The following is a 22,595-nucleotide window of genomic DNA, read 5'->3' as shown; positions in this document are numbered from 1 at the left end:
GTCGAAATGTGCCTGCTGACCCATTGGTGGGGAAAACCCATGAGGGATGGGATCAACTAACACCCGACGCACAATCACGTCCAAACTTTGGAACTGGCACTTCATAGCCGATCTCACATAGTTCTCCCACTGGTCTGCACACCCAATTGGGATCATCTTCCTAAGGATGTTAGGAGGGGAACCTAGGTGAAGTACACCCTCCACTACGATGCCACCATCATCATTAGCTCCATGGCAATGTAGCTCCTTCCGAGCCCTTGCAACCAACTCACTAAACGATGGCTTCTCATTGAATAACACAGGCACGCTTTGCATCTCAACAAACTCAACATATCCATAGCGATCTCTTTCCACGGTGCCTTCATGATATATGCTCACTAGATTGTCTATCTAGTAGTTCAAACAAAAATTGAAATATAGTTCGTTTAGTCCAAAGTAGCTGCTATATAGTACCTCTCTAACAGATACAAAAATTGATATGCTATTTCTTTTCCTTGGTGGGATTTATTTTTAGTGTCAATTAGTACAGCTGGAGTCCACATACCCTTTAGTGTGTTTCATAAACTACCTTAAAAATGACATGCTCTTATATCTGTGTTTTTATGCCCATAGTGTCATCTGATGTTTGTATGCAGCTGTATTGAATGTACTGCCTCAAGTTGCTCAGACAATAGTCTTTGCATGTGTAAAAAATATTTGCTCTCTGAATAAGTAGTTTAAGTGGTGGAGAACAACATTTGCAGCTTTGAATGGACTAATTTTTTTTATAGATACTATAAAGTTACGAATTCACTTGCAATATAATTTGGATACTCTGTACTTTCCAGTAAAGCCTAAGATGGTAAGCATCTAGTGATGCATGCCATGTCACTTTTACCACTTAATAAATATTACAACTTTGCAACTTACCTATTAGTCCAGGATCATATATCAACATCCAAATACTTTTTATAGTAAATTTTATTTTCTTTTGATTTATGGATTCTAGGGTATTCCCATGTTTGATTGCTAGTACATGTCCTCTTAGATGCAGCGATTGATTTTACAGAGGAATCAGCCCAGGTGTTGCTGGATCTCTTGCAACTAGCGCTACATACTTTGGTGTTATTGAATCAACTAAGACATTGTTGGAGATTGCTAATCCTAATCTAAGTGGACACTGGTCACATTTTATTGCCGGTGAGTTTAAGCTAGCTCCTATCAGAAGTCGATACCGCTAAAGATTTAACGGAAGCGATAGCCCCCATATTCATTATATATTGACAGGAGTTACAATACCGTGCAACGTTTACAAGCCCAAGACGATCATGCTTACAGAGACCTTGCCAGTCATGACTAGAAGAATAATTCGATCTACCACTATATTCATGTAGGAGTTCTAGTAGTACAATATTAGCCATACTCTGAGACTTCACTTACGTGGATGGGGTCGTGGACGTCGACGGAGTCGCAGTGAATGTCGGAATCGATGGCCCTAGGATGGAGTCGCAGCGGACGCCGGGCGTGGCTGAGGACGACGAGCCGGGCCGGGTCGGCGGTGGCGCGGCCGGGCACTGCAGGGGCCGGGGCCGGCGGTGGCGCTTGGCGAGGCGGCGCGAGTGGCCGGCACGGCGGGAGCGGGCGCGGGGGCCGGGGCACGGCGGGCGTGGGTGCTGGCGCGGGAGCGGCCATAGGCACGGGCCGCGGGAGCGGGCCGCAGACGCGGTGGCGGGCGGGCGCAGTGGCGATGGCGGGAGCGGGCGCGGGGGCCGGCGCGGTGGCCGGGGCAACGCGCGGCGGCGGACGCGGCGGTGCGGCAGCGGACGTGGCACCCTGGCTCGAGAGAGAGGAAGAGAGAAAGAGAGAAAGGAAGGGAGGGCCCATACGTAAGACAGGGCTCGGCGCCGTGGAACTTGGCACCAAGCTCGGCGCCGTGGAACTTGGCGCCAAGCTCGCCGCCAAGATCTATGGCACCGAGCTTGACGCCAAGATCCACGGCGCTGAGCTGGCTGTCATGTCAGCGTCCACGCCGCCAACGTGGCCCCGATCTAGGCGTCAAAATCTATGGCGCCGAGACGTGTAAGCTCGGCGCCAGCAACGATGACGCTGAGTTAACGGTCCAGATTTTGAAATCATAGATCCAGGGACATATTCGTGAAAATTAAAAAAAAGGCTAAAAAACAAAAAAAAAATTCGGCTGGCGTCTCCGCCTTGAGCCTTGAGGCACTGGCACCACCACCAGATCGATAACCACATGGAAACGCTCCTCCGACGCCTTCTTTGGTGCTTCGGCACGCGCCGTCGCAAAGGGAAACCTCGGCACCGCCATGACAGTCCCCGCGGTGGTACGGACGGCGCTAACCGGAGCTTCTTCCGCCGCGGCACCCGGCCGTCTGGCGCCGCGCTGTTTAGTCGCGGCGCAGACGTCGAGCGGCACGAGACGCCAACGCCTGGCCGTCGCTGGTGGCTGCGCCTGCGCGGGATGAATCGTGTCTTCGCGCGGTCTGCCCCCTGCAGAATGACGAGCAGGGCCGTCGAACCGAGGCCTGCAACAGATGCCGCCACCATCCAGACATCCGGAGCTGGCAACCAGGAGCTTTCCAGGGAGCGTGCTGCGGCCGCCACCATCCAGGCCTACTTCCGCGGCCACCTGGTACGCAGCGCACGCTAAACATGCTCTCCAGCCTGCTTGCTTGAAGAATTCAGGCTCTGAAGGCGATCCGTTTGGTTTGATCAGGCGAGGCAGGCGTTCCGCGCCCTGAGGAGCCTGGTGAAGCTGCAGGCGTTCACCCGTGGTGCGTACGTGCGGAAGCAAGCCAACATTGCCATCCGGTGCATGAAGGTGCTGGTGAGGCTGCAGGTGCGCGTGCGATCCCGGCAGCTGCTGCTCCGAACAGGGCCAAGGGAGAGGAACAATACGTGACAGAAAAGGCGCGATATCTGTCTGACGGTTGGTGTTTTACTGTTTTTTCAGTTGTGTTCAACATCGTGTTCCCGTCCGGTCGGTTTCTGCAGAAGAGTTGCGTTATTCGACTGACAGAAACCAATACTTTTGTTTCGAAACAGGCATGGCATATTTTGATGTAATAACTTCAGAAATTCAATCTTTTAAATAGGCTAGATAATCAACATTATTCTGTAGCAGAAGTTCACTTTATCATAAGCACCAAATTAAACTATGGAGTAGGGACCAACAACACAATAACTACAGGGAAAGCACAAGTGATGGCTGCAGCGACAGCAAAACCTGTTGCCTCTCGTCTCAGCACGCTGTCACAGCTCAACTCACTCAGGAACTACTAGCTCTAGCAGCACGATCTCATAACAAGTCTGATGTGTATCCAGCAAAAAGAAATCTCAGTAATTAAACGCCCATGTCGACGGCATCCTCGAGGACTGGATGGTAGGCGCGTTCCGGACGTTGACGTCGAGCGGCAGCATCCGGTACTCGATCTCGAGGTCTCTCAAGATCTTGATCATCTCCTGGAGGAGCAGCTCTCTCCGCTCGAACCTCAGCCCCATGTCGTGGAAGTTGATCGTGTGGCGGCACCAGATGGAGGCCTTCAGCTTGTTCGTGTCGTCCACGTCGCGCAGGACCACCATGGAGCCAGGGTACCAATGCTCCTTTTTGTTGTCAAGGTAACTGAATTTTTTGAAATAGATAATGGCAGTGATTATTACTAGTACATTATAGCAGCCGTAATAACAGAGAACGTCATCTAATTTCTGGAAATTCATATAAGGTTATAAGGCATTAGTAGTACTTACTGCATTAGTCTCTCCTTCATGAGGGACAATTTCTCCACTGGTGTTGCGACATGAACTGTGAAGTCCACCGCATCTCCCATGTCAGGACTCCTGTAGTAATTCATGATCGGTAACTGGGCTAGCTTACTGTTCGGATAATACACCTTGAGATTGTCATATCGGAGGAAGATCGTTGTCATGATGTTCATCTCCTCCACAACCACCTGACGATGCAAATTCTTCATCAGCTGGTGCCAAGCAATTCCTCATTGTATATAAGATAGTGCGTTAACGAGAATTAATTAGTAGTAACCTGCATTCCATCAACTTCGCATCGGTCCCCGACATCGAAAGGATGCATCACGAACAGGAACACGATCGCCTCGAAGATGGTCCTGAGAGTGTTCCCAAACATGAACACCGCCACGAGAAGCTGCGAGCTGAGCAAGACGAAGAACTTGGACGTCGCGATCCCCAGGATGAGAAGCCAGAGCGCAAACACGATCAGCGCGACCACAACGTTGGCCATCTGGTGCAGCTTGTTCACTGCGGTCTTGGTGTCGTTGAGCGTCAGGGCAAGAGCTTTGCGCTCTCTGAATGCGTTTACCTACAGCATTCAGACGACAGCGATTGGAGATCTTCAGTAAGCACCACGAATTTTGTTTTATTTTTCCTGAGAGATGCATGGATGAGAGGAGGAGTTGTAAGATCGTTACCACCCAGTTCTTGAGTGACCTCTTGCTGACCCTGTTGTGCTCCTGCGCTCCTTCGAAAAGATCCATCGCCTTTAAAGCTTCTTCCTGCCTCATGAAACGCATCAAGTCTGACAGGTATATGTGCCTGCAATAGGTTCAGAATTCAGAACTGAATCACAAAGGCTGCCATGATGTTCCAAACAGCATGCTAATTGGATATACAAATGTGCGCCGAAGATTTAAATTTCGATGAGATGTGCTAGTAAGTGGTCGAATTCTCACTTGGATCCAGGCTTGGCGACGTTCTGGAAGATCCTCTTGGCAGCAACCTTGGCCTCGTACTCGCTGTGTATCTCTGTCGCTAGCTCGTCCTCGCCCGTTGCATGCTTGAGCTGCTCGTCCATCGTTGTCAGCGCCCCGTACCGGACGATCTTCATCAGCCTCTTCATGCTCCACGCAGAGATGTTCTTCTGGCTGAGCCTGTGAAGCTGGTCAATCGAGATGCCGTCATCCAGATGGAGCTCGGTTTTCTGCCTATGCAGCTGCTTGCTGGTCCCTCCTCCTCCTCGCTTGGACGCGACCGTCGTGAGGCGCCCACTCTTGGGCAGTGGCCCGGACTTGCCCTGGCATCGCTGTCGCTTCGAGCTCACTGGGGATGGATGCTCCCGCGCTCTGGAGCCTCTGCACCTCAGCCATCATCCGGCTCTCGTCCACTAGCGGCGGGCCGGAGAGGGTCTCGATGACGTACTGGTTGAAGAGCGCTTCCTGGATCCTGTCGAAGTAGGTGGAGACGTGGAAGGACGAGGCGAGCACCTTGAGCAGCAGCGTCTTGACGAGGCGGATCACGGTGGCGACGAGGAGGCAGCACAGCACCTTGGTGACGTAGGTCAGCACCAGCGTGTGCGTCTCCCGCTTAGCGTCCTTGTCGAACAGGAGGTGCCAGGACACGAGCGCGATCCCGAGCCAGAGCACGTTCCGCACGGCGCGGCGCACGCCGTAGACGAAGTAGAGCACCTTCTTCCGCAGGAGGAAGTTGCGCTCGACGAAGAAGACGGCGATGCGGATCACCCAACCGGAGACGAGGCGGCCGCAGATGAGCACGAGCACGAGGAGCTCCCACTTCCAGAGGTGGAGCCCCGAGAGCTTCTTTCTGGACAGGCTGGGTATGGTGACGCTGCAGATGAGCGCGCCCACGATGACCACCAGGCTGACCCACTCCATGATGAGGAGGCAGTCCATGGTGTCGCGCTTGAAGTCCGAGGTCATGCCCTCGTCCACGAACGGGTCGTCGTCCTCATCGTCGAAGCCACCTGACTTGCCGATGGGCCCCGACTTGCCAATGAGCCCCGACTTGCCGATAAGACCCGACCGGAGCTGACCGGACTTGGGCGGCAGCCCCGTTGAGACAAATGACTTTCGGGGATCCCCCTCGCCGGCGGGGGCGCTCGACGTCGACGGCGGCGGGGGATCCATTAGCCTCGATCGCGTCTTGCTGCGCGCCAGCAGGGAGGAACCGGTGGACATCGACGTGCAGCGTAGCACCTCGGCAGTGTCCAAGTCGATGTTGCTCTGGTTCCGGTTGTCGCCGGCGTCGTAGGAGGAGGAGGACGCCGTCGACGTGGACGGGGAGAACCGTTTCCGGGGGTCCTGAAACGAGACGCGCAGCTCCCTGGAGGCGTTGACAGATGTCGGCGCTCGTGGCGGTCTTCTCATCTCGTCCACATCGAAGTCGGGGTCGATGGACAGCTCGCCGCCAGCCGCCGCCTGCTTCCGGAGGAAGCTGCCAATGAGGCGGCTCGGCGGATCCTCGATGGACTCCCCGCTGGCCGGAGACTGCGGCGGGCGGTTCTTGAAACTGAACGAGTCGCCAGAGCGGGACGCGTCGCCCCCAGCGCTGGAGGTCGACGCGCTCGACCCGGACGCAGACGGCGCAAGAATGCTCACCGCGCCGCCGGCCCGCGGCGTGCTGACCGCGGAGCTGTGCCCGGACACGCCGCCGGGTGCGTGGAGGGAGACCGGCGAGTGCGGCTCGGCGTCGATCTTGACGATGACCTCCCGGCGGTCGCCGTCGCTGGTCAAGCCGGCGCGTTCCTTGTCCTGGTCATGATCGAAGTCGAAGGACCCCGACCGGGACGAGGCGTTGGACGCGTACGACCTGAGGCTGCTCTTCCGGTGCTGATCCATGGCCCCGGCAGTGGGCAACGCAAACGAATAATCAGCCGCTCGGGAACAGGCCGGCTCGCTGGATATTAGCTGGGGAACTCGGCTCGGAACGCGGGGCGGCAGGCAGGCATGCGTGGACGCTCATGCATGCGCGCCGCGCGGTGTCGGGGGCGGGGGCGCGCCTGCTGCTTTGGAGCTAGCTGCAGGCGAGGCGTCAGGGGACAGGACGCGAAGGCGCACACGCACGCATGCACCTGCGGCGAGCGCGCTGCCCCGGCCGTGCGATCGGGGGCGAGCAAAATGCAGTGGCCCTTGGCTCGCCGGGGAGCACGGCGCGCGCGTCGTGGTGCCAGGCGGTGTTTGCTTGGCGACGGGCGCGACACGCGTTTACGGGAGCGCTGGGGAGCCTCGCGGGAGTACTATATACCGGGGGAACGGCGAGCGTGCACTGGAACCGTGGCTGGCGAGCATGCGAACGCGGTGCCCTCCGCAACCACCGGCGGGCGGAGTTTAGTTGGGGCTGTGCGATCCCGGCGCTCAGCTCGGGTGGGCTAGCATCTAGCAGTGCCTATTTTTGGCCTCCTTTTATGCTCGTCTTGGTCCCTCACGTGTGTTTTGATTCAACCGTCGGTTTGCATCTTGCTCTCGCCTAGTCGCCTTCGCTCCGGCTATCCTCCTGATACCCGTTGCCATTAAAGGTGTTCTCATATGATAGCAACGTGTCTTGCCTCCTATGCTGCTGGGCTTTCTTTGACAACACGACTGATTTTCTTTTTATTATTTTTGATGAGGGGATCATCACCATGAGTCCATGACTGGTGAGTGGTGACAATTGAAGAGAAACGAAGTCGACAACAAGAAGTTGTCGTACGGATGGGCCACATTTCTAGCCCACATATAGCCCACAGTCTAGTAAGCCATGAGTTTGAATACAAATAGGAAAATGTGCATTTTACCTCATGAACTGTTCTCATAGTATGATTTTTTGTCATCGAGCTCTAAAACTAGACATATTATCCCCCTGAACTTTCAAAATTGTACAAACTACCTTCTGGTCCTATTTTAAAGTGGTTTCGAAGATGAGTTCTGTCCCCTCTATATTCAAAAGATCCGGTAAGTAAGATACTTGACAAGGTTACTAAACCATGGAAAATGTCTCTATGCTTCTAGATTTTTTTTTAAAATCCCTATAAATAGATTAGGAAGCAAAGAACCCAAAAAAAAATTTAGAGCTGGTGAATACATCTCTAGAAGCTTCTCAAAATTAGATTTAGCTATGGGAAAATGGGAGAATATTCTGAAAATTATAGAAAAATTTTCAAAACATTCTAACTTATGTCTAAACATGTTTTGGAAACCTTTTGCAAAAGAAAACATAAGACACAACTAGCACTAATGCATGGTATGAACACATTCTATATTAATGTTTGTTGCATTTATAATGGACACAACTCGTATTTTGTAGTGATTTTTTTCTTAAAACATGTTTATACATTGATTAGAGTGTTTTAAAACTTTCAAGATTTTTATGGATACTTTTCTTATTTTTCTAGAGCTAAATCTTTTTTTTTAAGTTTCTAGATATATTTTTTCATAAGCTCCAAATATTTAATATGTATTATTTTATCCCAATATTATATTATGATATTTATTGCAATTTTGAGAAGGTTAGAGATATTTTATGTGGTTTAAAAAACTTATCAACTGTTTACTAAATTTTTTGAACCACAAAAAGATAAAACCATCTTCAAAACCACTTCAAACTAGGGAAGGTAAATAATTTGAATGGTTTCGAGAGTTCAAAAGGTAAGGTGTCTGGTTTACACTTCGAGCAGCAAAAACAGACTACAACTATAATTTAGAAAAAGTTTTTTCCTTACGAATACAACTACTTTTTTTTTATCACTGCAAATACTGCTACGTGAATCGTGATGGCCATTTGCTGAGAGATGAATTCATTGCCATTTGCTAGAGAGGAGATGAATTCTTTTTTTTTTAGGAAAGAGAGGAGATGAATTCATGTCGCTCGGCCTTACAGATTAGGCCGGCCCGATTTTCCTCGGTGCACGTGGACGACTACGGCCCATAAGCCCAAACTGCTACCACCCAAAGGCCACAAAACGTTACGTAGACGTGGACCTACGGCACAGAAAAGCGTAAATTCCCCACCGCCGCCGACAGCCGAAGGGACGCCGGAGCATACAGAGCCGAGCCGCCGGGGGCCATGGCGATCGTCGGGTTGGCGGAAATGGAATCGAGGACTATGCTCCGCGCATCGACTCGTTCGAAGAAGCTTGGCGCGGCTGCTTCTGCTTGCTATAGCCCCTGCAAACCGTGGATAGGTTCGCTGTCTGGATCTCCCCATATTTTTTATCTTCTGCATTTTGCATTCCCCATGAAACTTCGGTGGAACTTTTCCTCCTTTTTTAGAGAGAGGGGTTTGGTGGGGGATGACTTGTAATTGTAGAGTAAAGTAAGCTCCACATTTTCTAGGTTTTCATGGTTTGCCTTTACTTGTACCATGTCGATATCTTTCGAGACAATCAATTGACTTGTAGTTATGATTGTTTTACCGTATCATTCACTTGGGCATCATCCTATTTCTTCGCAGTGAACTATGCAGCTTTCTGAGCAAACAAGCCGAGGTAAATTATGTGTTGTGCAAGAGATTACTTCTCATTCCTATGAACATTTCATTGTATTTCCTCTGTATAGTTCTGTAGCTAGGTTCGCTGTTAACGAACGAGACGTTCATGGGCCACTAGAGTTAGACTTCAAAAAGTTTAATTATTCCGTCATCGATAGAGATAAAGGTATAGGCACTGCAAATAAAACAAAGGGAGGAGTTTTTTTTAGAGAGCGTGCTATGTACATATATTTTATTAAGAGAAGAGGAAACAACCCATAAAAATATATAGTAAAAAAGACAGGAAACAGACCAGCACCCGAAGTGCCTAGGAAGACAGAAACCATAGAGATTGGAGACAAGAAAGGATGAAAAACATAGGGAGGAGTTGTGATGGGACATTTGATATTGCAAATAGACTAAGAATCTGGACACTTTATTGATACCTTTTTAAAACAATTTTATTGACTTCTCCGTGTACCATGTACCTAAACCTTGCTCAACAGCAAAACTATAATTTAGGATGATGCTAACGTGAAGAAATGTCCTTGCTGACAGATATATCCCCTTCCGCCAGTTTACCTTCTTTTTTTTTTAAAAAAAATGCAATGGAATCATTAGCGTAGATGTGTTTTACTCTATTTCTTTTTTGTTTTGTTATTGATCCCTCAGACTCACAAGCTTGATAAACATTTTGTTAGCGCTAATCGCTTTTTATGGATTTCCAACACGAATATACTTTGTAACCTGAATACAAGCAATATTATTGCGACTTGTATACTTCAAGAAGTCAAGGTTTCACATGACAAAACGTAGTGGCAAGTTGTAATGACAATTTCTCATGAGTATCTTGCTTCATACGTGAAGCAACATGGTTATCCATACTTATTACTTGATCTCTCAAGCAATACGTTAAGATAGGTATACAATTAAATTCCATATGGGAAATAAGTTGCAGCTTATTCAACCCAAAGTATAACAGACACATGAATCACATCCACATTTCCTGATTTCCCCCAGGTCCCAGCTTATCCTTGGCGGGAGGAACACCTAAAAGATGGCAAGAGCATTGACATTTGGCTGGCATGGAGTTGATGAGCAGAACATGGTACATCTCTCCTGCGGAACACATGGGACAACATGTTTGCTTCTGCCATTCCCATCCATGGACGAGGCAGGTGAATTCAGATAAGCATAAGCACTTCTTGTCCACCTGCACCCAGTGGGAGAAAGATGGTGGTCTGTCATATCTCAAATGCACTTGGATAATTAAGATTCTTCTCCAAGGACGTAAGCACCAGGATATAAAGCACGGAACCATGTCACAAAGTTTATTTTTATATACATATGAAAATAGCCATGTTGGTACCACATCACCAGAAATATTTTCTAACATATATATGTGCTTACTGCTTAAAGTATGTTCTACATAGTGCATTGACTCTTGGTTCCTTAGTCTAGCTAGTTGATAAGCATGTATATTCTTGCTAGTAGTATAGTTCTCATTTTTTGATAAGATAGTGCCCAGGACCGTAGCTTGTATGGCATTCTGACAGGGAATCCAACTAAGGAATTGGATGCAGTATTGGAGTGGGTCACTGGACCAGCACTATCCGACTTCCAAAGGATGGATGTTGGAGCGTGCTACTGGAAAGGTGCGCACTAGCGATAGCGCAACTACAGAAAGCAGGCAGAAAGAATGGATGGGGCTTTCGTTCACAAAAGAAGAATGGATAGCATGATCCTGTGAAGAGTTTACCAGTGTTTGATCCCAACGATCCGTGCCTCAGTGCCACTGGTGGCAGATGGCGCCATGGTTGCTCCGTTTCCTTTCTTCTCCTCCCTGAGAATCTCCCTGATCATTTGCTCGAAGAGCTCGTAGTCTTCCATCTGCTTCCAAAAAACTCGATTCACCAAGTCACATGACCGTAATATATAAGACTTGAAAAACATGATCATGATATGGTATACCATTATTTTCTGTTCTGTTCATCTGATGATTTTTCTCATATGTTAGGCATCATGCGGAAACATCAGTTGGCTTTGGCTGTGCTGAATTACTGATAGATAACGCAAAGATATACAGTTGGTCAACTGCATGGACTGACCTTGAGTGTCTTGGCCTTGATTCTTGCAGCCTCCTTCTCGGCAGCGAGTCGCCGCTCCTCTGCTTCCACCTCCTTCCTCCTCCAGAACTCGTCGATCTCCGTTCTTGTGATGCTGTACACCGGGACTGCTGCCATGCTCGTTGCAGATCTACTGGCCTCTGGGAAGCAGGATTTGGTGGCTGCAGAGGAGGGCACCGGGCCACCGGCAAGAGGGACTGGACGGCCGGTCTAGCACTCTACCGCGCCTGCTTTCTTCCTTGTAGCTGTTCTTCCCGGCCAGATTGAGGCGTAGCCGGGTCACCTCATATATATGTAGTACTGCGTCTTTATCTGCAGTATCTTGCATCACCACCTACAGGTCATGGGTGCAGTAACCCGTGCTTTCTAATGGAGAATGATAGGTTGGGTTGGGTCCCGTTCCGTCTACTCTTCTCAACCATCTTGCATAAAAAAATACTCTTCTCAGCCATCAGTTGTGCAATTTTTGTTTCTTCATCACTTGTCCTTGGTAGAGCAAGTGACTTAAAAATGAAGATGAAGGAACAAATGGAGAGAAAGATGTTGGGTTTTTTTTTATAAAAAAACAACTAGATTAAAAGGCTAGAGTGTGACTGTGTGAGCACCCCTCACATTTTTTTTAGAGAAAAGAGCACCCCTCACATCACTTCTCATCAGTATGTTTTCAATTGGTTCACCACAAGTTTTAGTAGTTGAGGCTTCGGAGGACCAAAGCAGGTCATAAGAAATACACGTGATTCTATCCTTGACTTCGATAGGAATCACCATGTACTGCTTCATCACTTTCGTCAAAAGAAACACTAGTGAAGGTGAGTATGCTTCAAGAATCAAGATGAACCCCTTCACACCACTTTGTGTTTTGCAATAGGGAAAATTGGCTGAGGGACACTGCAGAAACACGTAATTGGCCAGTGAACACCGCCAAAGTCAAAATTTGCTGGCAGACATTACAAATTCGAGATTCTTTGTCGGAAGACACCGCACCGATTATTTTATTTATTTTTCAGTTTAGAGGAGAGAGAAGGTGGGGGAAATGTCTAAACCGCCCTTGTTTTCTTCAACCTATGGTCGTTCACTGGCCGGTCAAGCAGGCCAGTAGGGGGCTGGATGCCGGCGGCGACCTGGGCAGCGCCCAGTGCCAGCAGGGGCGGCCATCCGCCATGGCCGCGCCACCAGCGAGGTCGCGCCCGCACGTCCACGCGTTGCCCTGGCCTCCCCCCGTGCGTCTCGAGCTCATCCTCCGCCCGCGCGTCCACGCGCCGCCCTGGCCTCCGCCGTCCGCCATGGCCGCGCCTCCGCCCTAGCCTCCGCCGTCTGACATGGCCGCGTCTCGCGCTCGTACTCCGCCCGCGCGTCCGCGCGCCGCCGAGGCCTCCGTCATCCTCCATGGCCGCGCCTCTGCCCGCGCGCCCTGGCCTCCGTCCGCGCGCTGCCCTGGCCTCAGTCGTCCGCCTTGGCCGCGCCTCCGCCGGCGCGTCCGCACGCCGTCCTGGCCTCCGTCGGCGCGTCCGCGCGCCCCGCTCGCCGGAGCACTGTCCTGGCCGAGGACCGGTGAAAGGTTCTAATATGGCTAGAGGGGGGTGAATAGTCTATTTAAAAATCTACAAATCAACTAGAGCAATTTGATTAGTATGACAAATAGCGAAATACAAACTTGCTCTAGCTCTACAAGGGTTGCAAGCCACCTATCCAACAATTCTAGTTGCAATGATTACTAGTCACACAACTTGCAATATTACTACTCACTAAGAGCTCTCAAACTTGCTACTCTAAAGAGCTCCACTAGATGAACTTAAAATAACAAAGCAAGCTCTCAATTCTAATTACACTAAAGAGCTTGCCACAACTAGTTTGCAAGAATATAAATGAGTGAGTAGGGTGATTATACCGCCGTGTAGAGGAGTGAACCAATCACAAGATGAATACTAAATCAATCACCAGGAGAATACCAAAGGGCAAGAGACAACTAATTTTTCTCCCGATGTTCACGTGCTTGCCGGCACGCTAGTCCCCGTTGTGTCGACCAACACTTGGTGGTTCGGCGGCTAGGAGGTGTTGCACGAACCTCGTCCACACAATTGGACACCGCAAGAATCTACCCACAAGTGAGGTAACTCAATGACACGAGCAATCCACTAGAGTTACCTTTCGACTCTCTGCCGGAGAAGGCACAAGACCCCTCACAATCACCACGATCAGAGCCAGAGACAATCACCAACCTCCGCTCAACGATCCTCGCTGCTCCAAGCCGTCTAGGTGGCGGCAACCACCAAGAGTAACAAGTGAATCCCATAGTGAAACACGAATGCCAAGTGCCTCTAGATGCAATCACTCAAGCAATGCACTTGGATTCTCTTCCAATTTCACAAAGATGATGAATCAATGATGGAGGTGAGTGGAAGGGCTTTAGCTAAGCTCACAAGGTTGCTATGTCAGTGCAAATGGCCAAGAGAGTGAGCTTGAGCCGGCCATGGGGCTTAAATAGAAGCCCCCCATGAAATAGAGCCGTTGGGCTACTCACTGCACTGAACACGGGCCGACCGGACGCTCCGGTCAGATTGACCGAACGCTGGACCTCAGCGTCCGGTCATGCGATGTGCGCCATGTGTCATCGGCTTAAAACGTCGATCGCCCGATTACAACGGTCAATAGATGACTGGACGTGTCAGTTAGAAAGTGACCGGACGCTGGACCTCAGCGTCCGATCGTTTCCAGTAAGGTTCCAAACGTGAATTTTCACGACCGGACGCGTCCGGTCATGCTCGACCGGACTCACCCAGCGTCCAGTCACTCAATGTCTCCACTGTGCACCACACGTCAGCGTACGTCAGCATTGACCGGACGCATCCTGCCAGCGTCCGGTCACTCTTCGCGCCAGCGTCCGGTCACAAGACCGAGATGCGTGTTCACTGCTGCTACTGACCGGACTCTGAACCCAGCGTCCGGTCACTACACCATCAGCGTCCGTTCACTCTGTGAACCCATGTCTTTTCTGTCTAGGGCGCCAGTGACACCGTCGGACTGTCCGCACACTACGGGCGGACACTCCGCTGGTGAAGTTTCTAACCCTTGCTCAAATGTGTCGACCACCAAGTGTATCACCTTGTGCACATGTGTTAGCATATTTTCACAAACATTTTCAACGGTGTTAGCATTCCACTAGATCCTAAATGCATATGCAATGAGTTAGAGCAGTGGCACTTTGATAACCGCATTTCAATACTAGTTTCACCCCTCTTAATAGTACGGCTATCTAACCTAAATGTGATCACACTCGCTAAGTGTCTTGATCACCGAAACAAAATGGCTCATACTATTTATACCTTTGCCTTAAGCCTTTTATTTTTCTCTTTTTTCTTTTCTAAGTTCAAGCATTTGATCATCACCATGCCATCACCATCGTCATGATCTTCGCCATTGCTTCATCACTTGGAGTAGTGCTACCTATCTCATAATCACTTTGATAAACTAGGTTAGCGCTTAGGGTTTCATCAATTAACCAAAACCAAACTAGAGCTTTCAACCGGTGAGCAACCGTTGCGGGATGCTTCTGCCCGATGCGCCACCAAGGCCGGAGGAACTGGAGCAGCTGCTGGCGTGCTACCTGTGCAGGGGAGAGAAGAAAAGGGAGGGAAGAAGAAGAAGGCAGGGGCAAAAATGATATTTCGCCGCTCTTCTCTCTCCTCCAAAGTCAGAAATGAATATTTTAATGGGCGCAGTGTCCGCTAGCAAATTTTGCAAAAAACAGAGTATCTTTCAGCAAATCTGATTATTTTCAGTGTTCGTCAGCTAAGAGAGGTCATTTTCGGTGTCCTGTGGCCAATTCGCCATTTGCAATATCAATGTGTATAGTTGAAAGGTCCTTGTTTGATTTTGGTAATTGAGTGACAACTTAGGTGGACTAATTGTGTTTATGTGAGATATACAGGTGATTAGTCCATAGGTACATGTGTGTGAGCAACATATGCCATGAAGGTGAAAATGGCTTGGAGATGTTGCAAAGCTCACACATGTGATGATGAAGGAGCTTAAATGCACATGAGACATGACATTGAGTCATGTGATCAAGGTGGAGAAGATCAAGACAAGACTTGGCTTGATGGACCGGTTGCAAGCGTGAAGGGCAAGTCGAAGGCTTTGGAGTGATGGACCGCGTGACGGTGAAGCTTGAGCAAGACTTGGTGCCAATGGACGATGGCAACGGTGAAGAGCAAATAAAGTCAAGATCGATGAACCAATATGATCACGTGATGATATGAAGTGGATCATATCATTGTTGATCGTATTGGTGCATGTGTTGCATTGACGTTGAAGGAGAGGAAATGGAATGCGTAAGGCAAAGGTATAACCTAGGGCATTTCATTTTACCGATCATAGATGTGTAGAGAAGTTTATGACCGGGTTTAGGATAGATGGCCGTACTATCAAGAGGAGCAAACTTGTTTGCATATCGGTCATCTAGTGCCACTCGAGTGATCTAACTTTGCATCGTCGCTAGGATCGAGTGGCGTGGCAAGTTGAGTGGCTAACATCCTTTGGGAAATGATTGTGAAAAGCTAACACACATACACATGGTGGTGTACACTTGGTGGTGTTGCAAGCTCGGCGGGATTCGGCGCTTTTAGAAAAATAGAATGCCTATTTTCTATTGCGCCGGATGCAAATTCTTGTGGTTGGCACATTGGAGCAAGGGTGAAGAAGTTAGAAGTGAAAACGAGTTGATCGCGAAGACGCTGGCGTCGGTCAACTGACCGGACGCTGGGTCTAAAAGCACCGGACCCTGGCAGCGTGCGTCCGGTCAAACTGATGGGTCTGCACAGTACCGAGGGTATTGCACCGGACGCTGGTCTGTGTCCGGTCAAGGTGGACCGGACACGTCCGGTCGAAGAAATACGCCTCGTGGAGCTTACTGAAAATGACTGGACGCTGAGGATTCTACGTCCGGTCAGTTTAGCCGGAGCGTCCGGTCAACTAAGTGACCGTTAGAATTGGGACACGTGGCCGTCTGCGGGCGACCAAACGCTGATGTCCAGCGTCCGGTCAACATGACCGGAGCGTCCGGTCGGCCCGACTTTTGCCCAGTGAAGGGGTAACGGCTAGTTTAGCCCTTGGGCTATAAATAGAAGTGGCCTTCGGCCATGGCTAGTGCTGAGCACCTTAGGGGACTTTGTGTCCATGCTTGAGAGTGCTTAGGAGCCCTCCATCTCACACATACTTGATAGTGATCATCCGATTGTGTGAGTGAGCGATTCTAGTGCGATTGTATCGTGAGGTTGCATCGAGTGGCACTAGGTGATCGAGTTGCAAGACGGTGGTGCTTGTTACTCTTGGAGATTGCCACCTCCTAGATGGTTTGGTGGTGGTCTCTGTCGAAGCCCGCAAGAAGCTTGTGCGGCGCTCCGGAGAAGTGCTTGTGAGAGGCATTGTGCTCGCCCCGCGGGAGCCGCGAAGAGCAACTCTAGTAAAGCGTGTTATTGAGCTACCCTCACTTAAGGGGTAGGTTCTTGCGGCGTCCAACGTGCGGGCTTAGCGGGTGATGCTAATTAGCCGCCGAACCACCAAGTGAGCGGTCGACACAACGGGGACTAGCATGTTGTCAAACACGTGAACCTCGGGAGAAAAATCATCGTGTCAACCTTTGTTCTTCCCGTTGGTTTGCATCCCCGTTACACAAGCTTGCGTTTACTTTCATATACATTAAGCTTGTGTTGTTGCTTTTGTAATTAGTTAGCTTGTGTAGCTTGCTAGTTACCTTCATGCTTGTGTAGCATAGAAGTAGCTCCCTTGCATGGCTAATTTGGTTTGTGTAACCTTGTTAGTCATATTACTTAGTTTGTGTAGCTAAGTAATTGCGCTCTCTAATTTGGCATTGGTTGTCTTGTTATTGAGCATTGCTAGTGAGCTTAGTTGGCTTTGTGCTTTTGCTTACTAGCATGTGTAGGAGCTCCCTTGTAGCTTAAAGTACTAGTGGCATAGGTTTATGTGACTTTACTTCTAGAATTGGTTAGGAGAGCTCTAGCTAGCCCGACACCTTTATTGCTTGATTAATATCTTTGCAAGGTGCTAGTGAACATAGATAGAGGGGTGTAGTTTTGGCTAGACCGATAGTTTTAATTCCGCACTTGTTTCGGTTAGCCAACGTGATTAAGTTTTAAAAAGGACTATTCACCCCTCCTTCTGGTCGTCATCTCGACCCTTCAATAGTCCCAATCACCAGCCGTTAATGTCAAAAGTCAAAAAAGTATGAAGCTAAGGTCTATATCAAAAAAAAACTTCCACCTCCATTTTTTTAAATACAACTAATTAGCCGTGTCCTACGTGCCATACTCCATGCGCGCAGTCACAACAACTTGTCTTTTAAGACAAGATTTAGTTAATTAAACCTTAAAAAACTATAAACCTCAATAGAACATGTAAGTTGTATGTGTACATTTGTATTCAAAATATTTGCAAAATTTCTTAGATTTTTAGGGTTTCAAATATATATTTTTAAAAATAATGATAAAATACAAAATCAAATATGTTAAGCATTTATTTATCAAAAAGAGTACATTAAACGGATGTAGTACTAGGCCCATTGCCATCACTTCACATATTTGGTCATCTGATGTTGTCCTAGTAATAGATTCCGTTCGTTGCAGCTTTGCAGTGGGTGTACCATGTAATAGCTCAATGTTACAGGACAGTGCAGCTTCGCCAATAGATTGCAGAGAGAAGGATTAATAAGGATATGTCTGGATCCTCTTATCTAAACTTTAGAACTCTAAACTTCCGAGCTAAAGCTTCAAACAGGTGGTCTAAAGTTAGTTCTAAACTTTAGCCCACCTCGCATTAGAGCTTTAGACCTCGAAAGTGAGCCAAAGTACTCTGAATTTTTTTAGAGTTCTAAAATTTAGAGAAGGAGATCCAAACAGACCCTAGAAATGATCTCTCTGTACTTTGACATACAAAGTTTTGAACAGGCTAATTAGCCGCTCTAAGTGTCGTATATTTAGAAAGTAAGAAGTGTAGAAGGCCTTTGCAGACAATTAAACGTGAATGAATGCACATACTACGTGTTTGGTATGACTTCTCGCAGCTCCGGCTTCTACTTCTCGTAATGTAGAACTATTTATAGGAGACGTTTTTCTTTCTTGACGAAATGAGCATGAAGCTGGAAGAAGCTATGATTTATGACTCCTCTGGTGATGTAGCGCAATGCTGAAGCGTGAAAGAGCCCGGCCACTTGGAGCCTAATGCAGAGCTCCCTGAAATGAGAAAAGAAAAAAAGAAGCCAGAGGGTGGGGGCGTATCGACCGGGCCTAAGGGCCTCTTTGGCACGGCTTATGCCGGCTTCAGCTTCATCTATTTTACGCAAATCGAGACACGGTAGCGTGAAGCCGTTTTGTAAGCCAGGGTTAAAATGAACTAGAAGCCAAGAAAAACCAGTTTTTCTGGCTTCACCGACTTTGGCTTCACCGGTGAAGCCATTTTGGATGAGCGGTGCCAAAAGAGGCTTAAGCATGTATTGAGCTCACGGCCTAGGCTGAGACATGAGGTCCTGCGCCGGTGTGCAACAAGGTACTACAAGCCTAGATTGAGCTTGGAAGCCCAGTATCCCTTTTACTCCATTGTCCCTTACTTTTCAAGGCCACGCTCACGCTAAGGCAAGTCGGAACTCTGAACTCGTTGCGAATGGTGGTGTAGGGCAGTGGGACGCTAGCCACCAGGCACCAATCCTGCTGATTGCACTTTTTTTTTTGATTTTTTTTCAGAAATTTTAGGGTACACGTACGTATACGCGTTCGGTGGTACTGCACGTTTCTCGTGCACTGTAGACAACGTGTCTTCTAATCTCTTCTTTGCGTGTGTACATAGGCTTACGCGTGTGTGTGCGTGTGGTGCGTAGGTTGTGTATGTCAAATTGTACTGATCAAAAAAAGAATTTTGAATCGTTGGATTATTTACCAAAAAAGAAAAAAAAAGGCGGGGGAAGGACTTGGCTGTGCACACCAGCTGTTTCTCATCATCGGCACCGAATAAAAATCACGCCGCACTGTCAGCTTATAAGATAGCGTGATTCTCAGGCGTTCATTGAATCTTCTTTTCCATCTCGAGGCAGCCAAACAAGGCATAAAGCTCAAGCCCTGGACCAAAAGCAAACATCATCACGTCAAGCTTTGCAGTGCAGGCAGGCTTCATATCCTCGTCCTCCATCCTTTGCTCGCAAAAGGAGCACTACTAGGAAACTCCCCCTCAAACTGTCTCTCGGTCGTCGTCGAGTTACCACCATCTCGACGGCGGCTCGACGCCGTCATCCACAAGAACACAGAGAAGGAAAGAAGCAGCGAGGCAATGGGCAACTGCTTCACCAAGACATACGAGCAGGAGATACCAATCACCACGGACCCGCCGCCGCGGACGTCGATGCCGACGTACCGGCCGCCCCACGATCACAAGGCGCGGGAGGTGCCGCTGTCCTCGGGCTCGGGCTCGGGCTCGCGCCGGCCGCCGCCGCCTCGGCATCCGGCCTTCCCGTCGTCGGGCACAGGGTCGATGGGCGGCCGGCGGGCGCCCACCGGCCAGATCGGCCCGATCCTGCAGCGGCCCATGGCGGACGTGCGCACGCTGTTCCACCTGGAGCGGAAGCTCGGGAGCGGGCAGTTCGGGACCACGTACCTGTGCACGGAGCGCGCGACGGGGAGGAAGTACGCGTGCAAGTCCGTGTCCAAGCGCAAGCTGGTGCGCCGCGCTGACATCGACGACATGCGCCGGGAGATCACCATCCTGCAGCACCTCAGCGGCCAGCCCAACGTGGCGGAGTTCAAGGGCGCGTTCGAGGACGACGACGACGTGCACGTTGTCATGGAGTTCTGCTCCGGCGGGGACCTCTCCGACCGCATCACGGCCAAGGGGAGCTACTCCGAGCGCCAGGCCGCCGCCGTGTGCCGCGACATCCTCACCGTCGTGCACGTCTGCCACTTCATGGGGGTCATGCACCGGGACCTCAAGCCCGAGAACTTCCTCCTCGCCAGCCCCGCCGACGATGCGCCGCTCAAGGCCATCGGCTTCGGCCTCTCCGTCTTCATCGAAGAAGGTTAGCTTGGTGAATGGTGACGCGTGCGTAGACAAGGCACGATGATTTTCTCTCCATGATATTGATATGATATCCACCGCATGGTACAAAACAAAGGCTTTAGTAAGCTGCTGGGCTCAAAACTTGCAGCTGAACCTTTTTAAAAGAAAAAAAAAGTTGCAGCTGAAAGTCAAGTAAATACTACTCCTATGTTGCAAGAGATCAGGGAATAGTATTCATACACCATAGGCCTTTGCTCATCATTATATTCATTCAAGTAAAATGCAACTGTTCCATGGAAAATGGTAATACTAGCTAGACAATTTTCCCCAACGAATGCAGGTAAAGTTTACAAGGAAATCGTGGGAAGTTCGTACTATGTGGCGCCAGAGGTATTGCACCGGAATTACGGCAAAGAAATTGATGTCTGGAGTGCTGGCGTGATCCTATACATTCTACTATGCGGATCACCCCCTTTCTGGGCAGGTGAAGACCCAATCATCTTCATCCTGACAGACTACATTGCCTCCAGTATAATTGGCTGATGACAGAATTTGCGTATCTGGGCAGAAACGGAGAAAGGCATATTTGATGCAATATTGGTCGGCGAACTTGATTTAGTCTCCTCCCCGTGGCCCTCCATATCTGAAAGTGCAAAGGATCTCATTAGAAGAATGTTGAACAGGGATCCTCAGAGGCGCATTACTGCGGTACAGGCCCTAGGTAGCACTCTCAACTGCCTTTTCATACAACAATTGAGTTATGAATGTAAAGTTCATCTGCATTTCCACGTTTTACACTTCATCCCAAATAAATGGATGACTCCATGTGCAGAACATCCATGGCTCAAAGGTGGTGCACCTGACAGACCTACTGACAGCGCAGTCCTGTCAAGAATGAAGCAATTCAAGGCAATGAACAAGCTAAAGCAACTTGCACTCAAGGTGAACCTCCTTAACAAGAATAACTGCTACATCGTCTATGTCAGTTTAAGTTGACAAACTGTCACCTGTCATTGTAAGGTAATCGCAGAGAACCTAACAGAAGACGAGATCAAGGGACTGAAGCAGATGTTCAACAACATGGATACAGACAAGAGTGGCACGATCACAGTCCAAGAACTGAAGGCAGGACTAACAAAACTAGGGTCAAAGATTAGCGAAGCAGAGGTTCAGAAGCTTATGGAAGCAGTAAGATTACTTGTTCCATTTCACTTTCACTAAGTTCAGTATATGAAATACTTCACTAATCATGCTTCGATGCAGGTTGACGTGGACAAGAGTGGCAGCATTGATTACGCGGAGTTCCTTACTGCCATGATGAATAAACATAAACTGGAAAAGGAGGAGGATTTGATCCGTGCATTTCAACACTTTGACAAAGATGATAGCGGGTAAAATTAACTCTGCCTAACCAAGAAAGCAATATACTCTCCATGCATCACCAAAACAAAGACCTATATATTCTAAAAAAAAAAAACCCTATACAGTTGAACCATGCTAGAACTTGTAAAATAAAATTACACGCTGCTCAAATTGTTCATAATATAACAAACTGACAATGCTCAATACATGCTACTGCCACATAATATCGTTTTGCTTGGTTAAACTCAATTACGAAAAAACAAAAAAGTATAATATAATTAAACCGAGATAACATACATAACAACCACAGGTACATAACAAGAGATGAACTGGAGCAAGCCATGGCGGAGTATGGAATTAGTGATGAAGCAAGCATTAAAGAAGTACTGGATGAAGTTGACAAAGATAAGGTGAGCACATTCTTGCTGCTAACCAATCCATTTGCATAGATTTAACAATCGCCCCCCTCTGAATTCACAGGATGGGAGAATCGACTATGAAGAGTTTGTAGAAATGATGAGGAAGGGAAGTTATACCTGAGAAAACTCTGTTCTCATGATGGAAGAGGTTGTATATATATGTTTTAGCAAATATGGCAAGTACAAGCAACAATGCAAGTTTAACTTAGAACAAGTTACTTCTGCAGCTATGGTCCGAGACAAGTATGTACAGCTATTATTAACCGAACATGCAACAAGAGAGAAAATGTTCAGTTTACTTCAAAAAATAATGCTCAGACTTCATGGAATCATACATATGCAGAAGACATATAGCCTACCAGAAAACTGGCACTAATCCTGCTGCAAGTGAATTTCACTAATGGTACATTTTGTGAAGCTT

The 22,595-nt window shown here is 48.7% G+C and overlaps 3 protein-coding genes and 1 pseudogene across 3 annotated transcripts; 2 read left to right on the top strand and 2 right to left on the bottom strand.

The window, feature by feature from the left end:
- The first annotated feature begins 1,726 nt into the window (after positions 1-1,726).
- Positions 1,727-2,902, top strand: LOC136496006 (protein IQ-DOMAIN 21-like). Its single transcript, XM_066491762.1, has 3 exons — positions 1,727-1,995; positions 2,497-2,632; positions 2,717-2,902. Exons 1-3 carry the CDS (start codon positions 1,727-1,729, stop codon positions 2,900-2,902), a joined length of 591 nt encoding a protein of 196 aa, XP_066347859.1.
- Positions 2,903-3,100: 198 nt separating this feature from the next.
- Positions 3,101-7,111, bottom strand: LOC136497704 (mechanosensitive ion channel protein 5-like; annotated as a pseudogene).
- Positions 7,112-9,251: 2,140 nt separating this feature from the next.
- Positions 9,252-11,453, bottom strand: LOC136497118 (uncharacterized). Its single transcript, XM_066492903.1, has 3 exons — positions 11,319-11,453; positions 10,970-11,100; positions 9,252-10,423 (listed from the first exon to the last, which is right to left on the bottom strand). Exons 1-3 carry the CDS (start codon positions 11,451-11,453, stop codon positions 10,261-10,263), a joined length of 429 nt encoding a protein of 142 aa, XP_066349000.1. The 3' UTR covers positions 9,252-10,260.
- Positions 11,454-19,433: 7,980 nt separating this feature from the next.
- Positions 19,434-22,505, top strand: LOC136496984 (calcium-dependent protein kinase 12-like). Its single transcript, XM_066492766.1, has 8 exons — positions 19,434-20,412; positions 20,734-20,877; positions 20,962-21,114; positions 21,226-21,335; positions 21,414-21,581; positions 21,657-21,784; positions 22,066-22,165; positions 22,236-22,505. The coding sequence occupies exons 1-8, from the start codon at positions 19,671-19,673 to the stop codon at positions 22,293-22,295; spliced, it is 1,605 nt and encodes a 534-aa protein (XP_066348863.1). The 5' UTR covers positions 19,434-19,670; the 3' UTR covers positions 22,296-22,505.
- The last annotated feature ends 90 nt before the right edge of the window (positions 22,506-22,595 follow it).

The sequence above is a fragment of the Miscanthus floridulus genome, chromosome 12 (assembly GCF_019320115.1).
Source record: "Miscanthus floridulus cultivar M001 chromosome 12, ASM1932011v1, whole genome shotgun sequence".
In the NCBI taxonomy this organism is placed as follows: Eukaryota; Viridiplantae; Streptophyta; class Magnoliopsida; order Poales; family Poaceae; genus Miscanthus; species Miscanthus floridulus.
Note: the sequence above shows the minus strand (reverse complement) of the source record. Positions and strands in the feature narration are given on the sequence as shown.

Coding starts and splice junctions, on each gene's coding strand:
- LOC136496006 (XM_066491762.1), top strand. CDS start 1,727: ATGGCGGGAGCGGGCGCGGGGGCCGGCGCGGTGGCCGGGGCAACGCGC. Junction 1,996..2,496: donor GGCGCTGAGCTGGCTGTCAT/GTCAGCGTCCAC, acceptor TGCCCCCTGCAG/AATGACGAGCAGGGCCGTCG. Junction 2,633..2,716: donor CCTACTTCCGCGGCCACCTG/GTACGCAGCGCA, acceptor TGGTTTGATCAG/GCGAGGCAGGCGTTCCGCGC.
- LOC136497118 (XM_066492903.1), bottom strand. CDS start 11,453: ATGGCAGCAGTCCCGGTGTACAGCATCACAAGAACGGAGATCGACGAG. Junction 11,101..11,318: donor TCAAGGCCAAGACACTCAAG/GTCAGTCCATGC, acceptor TTTTGGAAGCAG/ATGGAAGACTACGAGCTCTT. Junction 10,424..10,969: donor ATCGTTGGGATCAAACACTG/GTAAACTCTTCA, acceptor CACTGGGTGCAG/GTGGACAAGAAGTGCTTATG.
- LOC136496984 (XM_066492766.1), top strand. CDS start 19,671: ATGGGCAACTGCTTCACCAAGACATACGAGCAGGAGATACCAATCACC. Junction 21,785..22,065: donor TTTGACAAAGATGATAGCGG/GTAAAATTAACT, acceptor TAACAACCACAG/GTACATAACAAGAGATGAAC. Junction 22,166..22,235: donor ATGAAGTTGACAAAGATAAG/GTGAGCACATTC, acceptor CTGAATTCACAG/GATGGGAGAATCGACTATGA.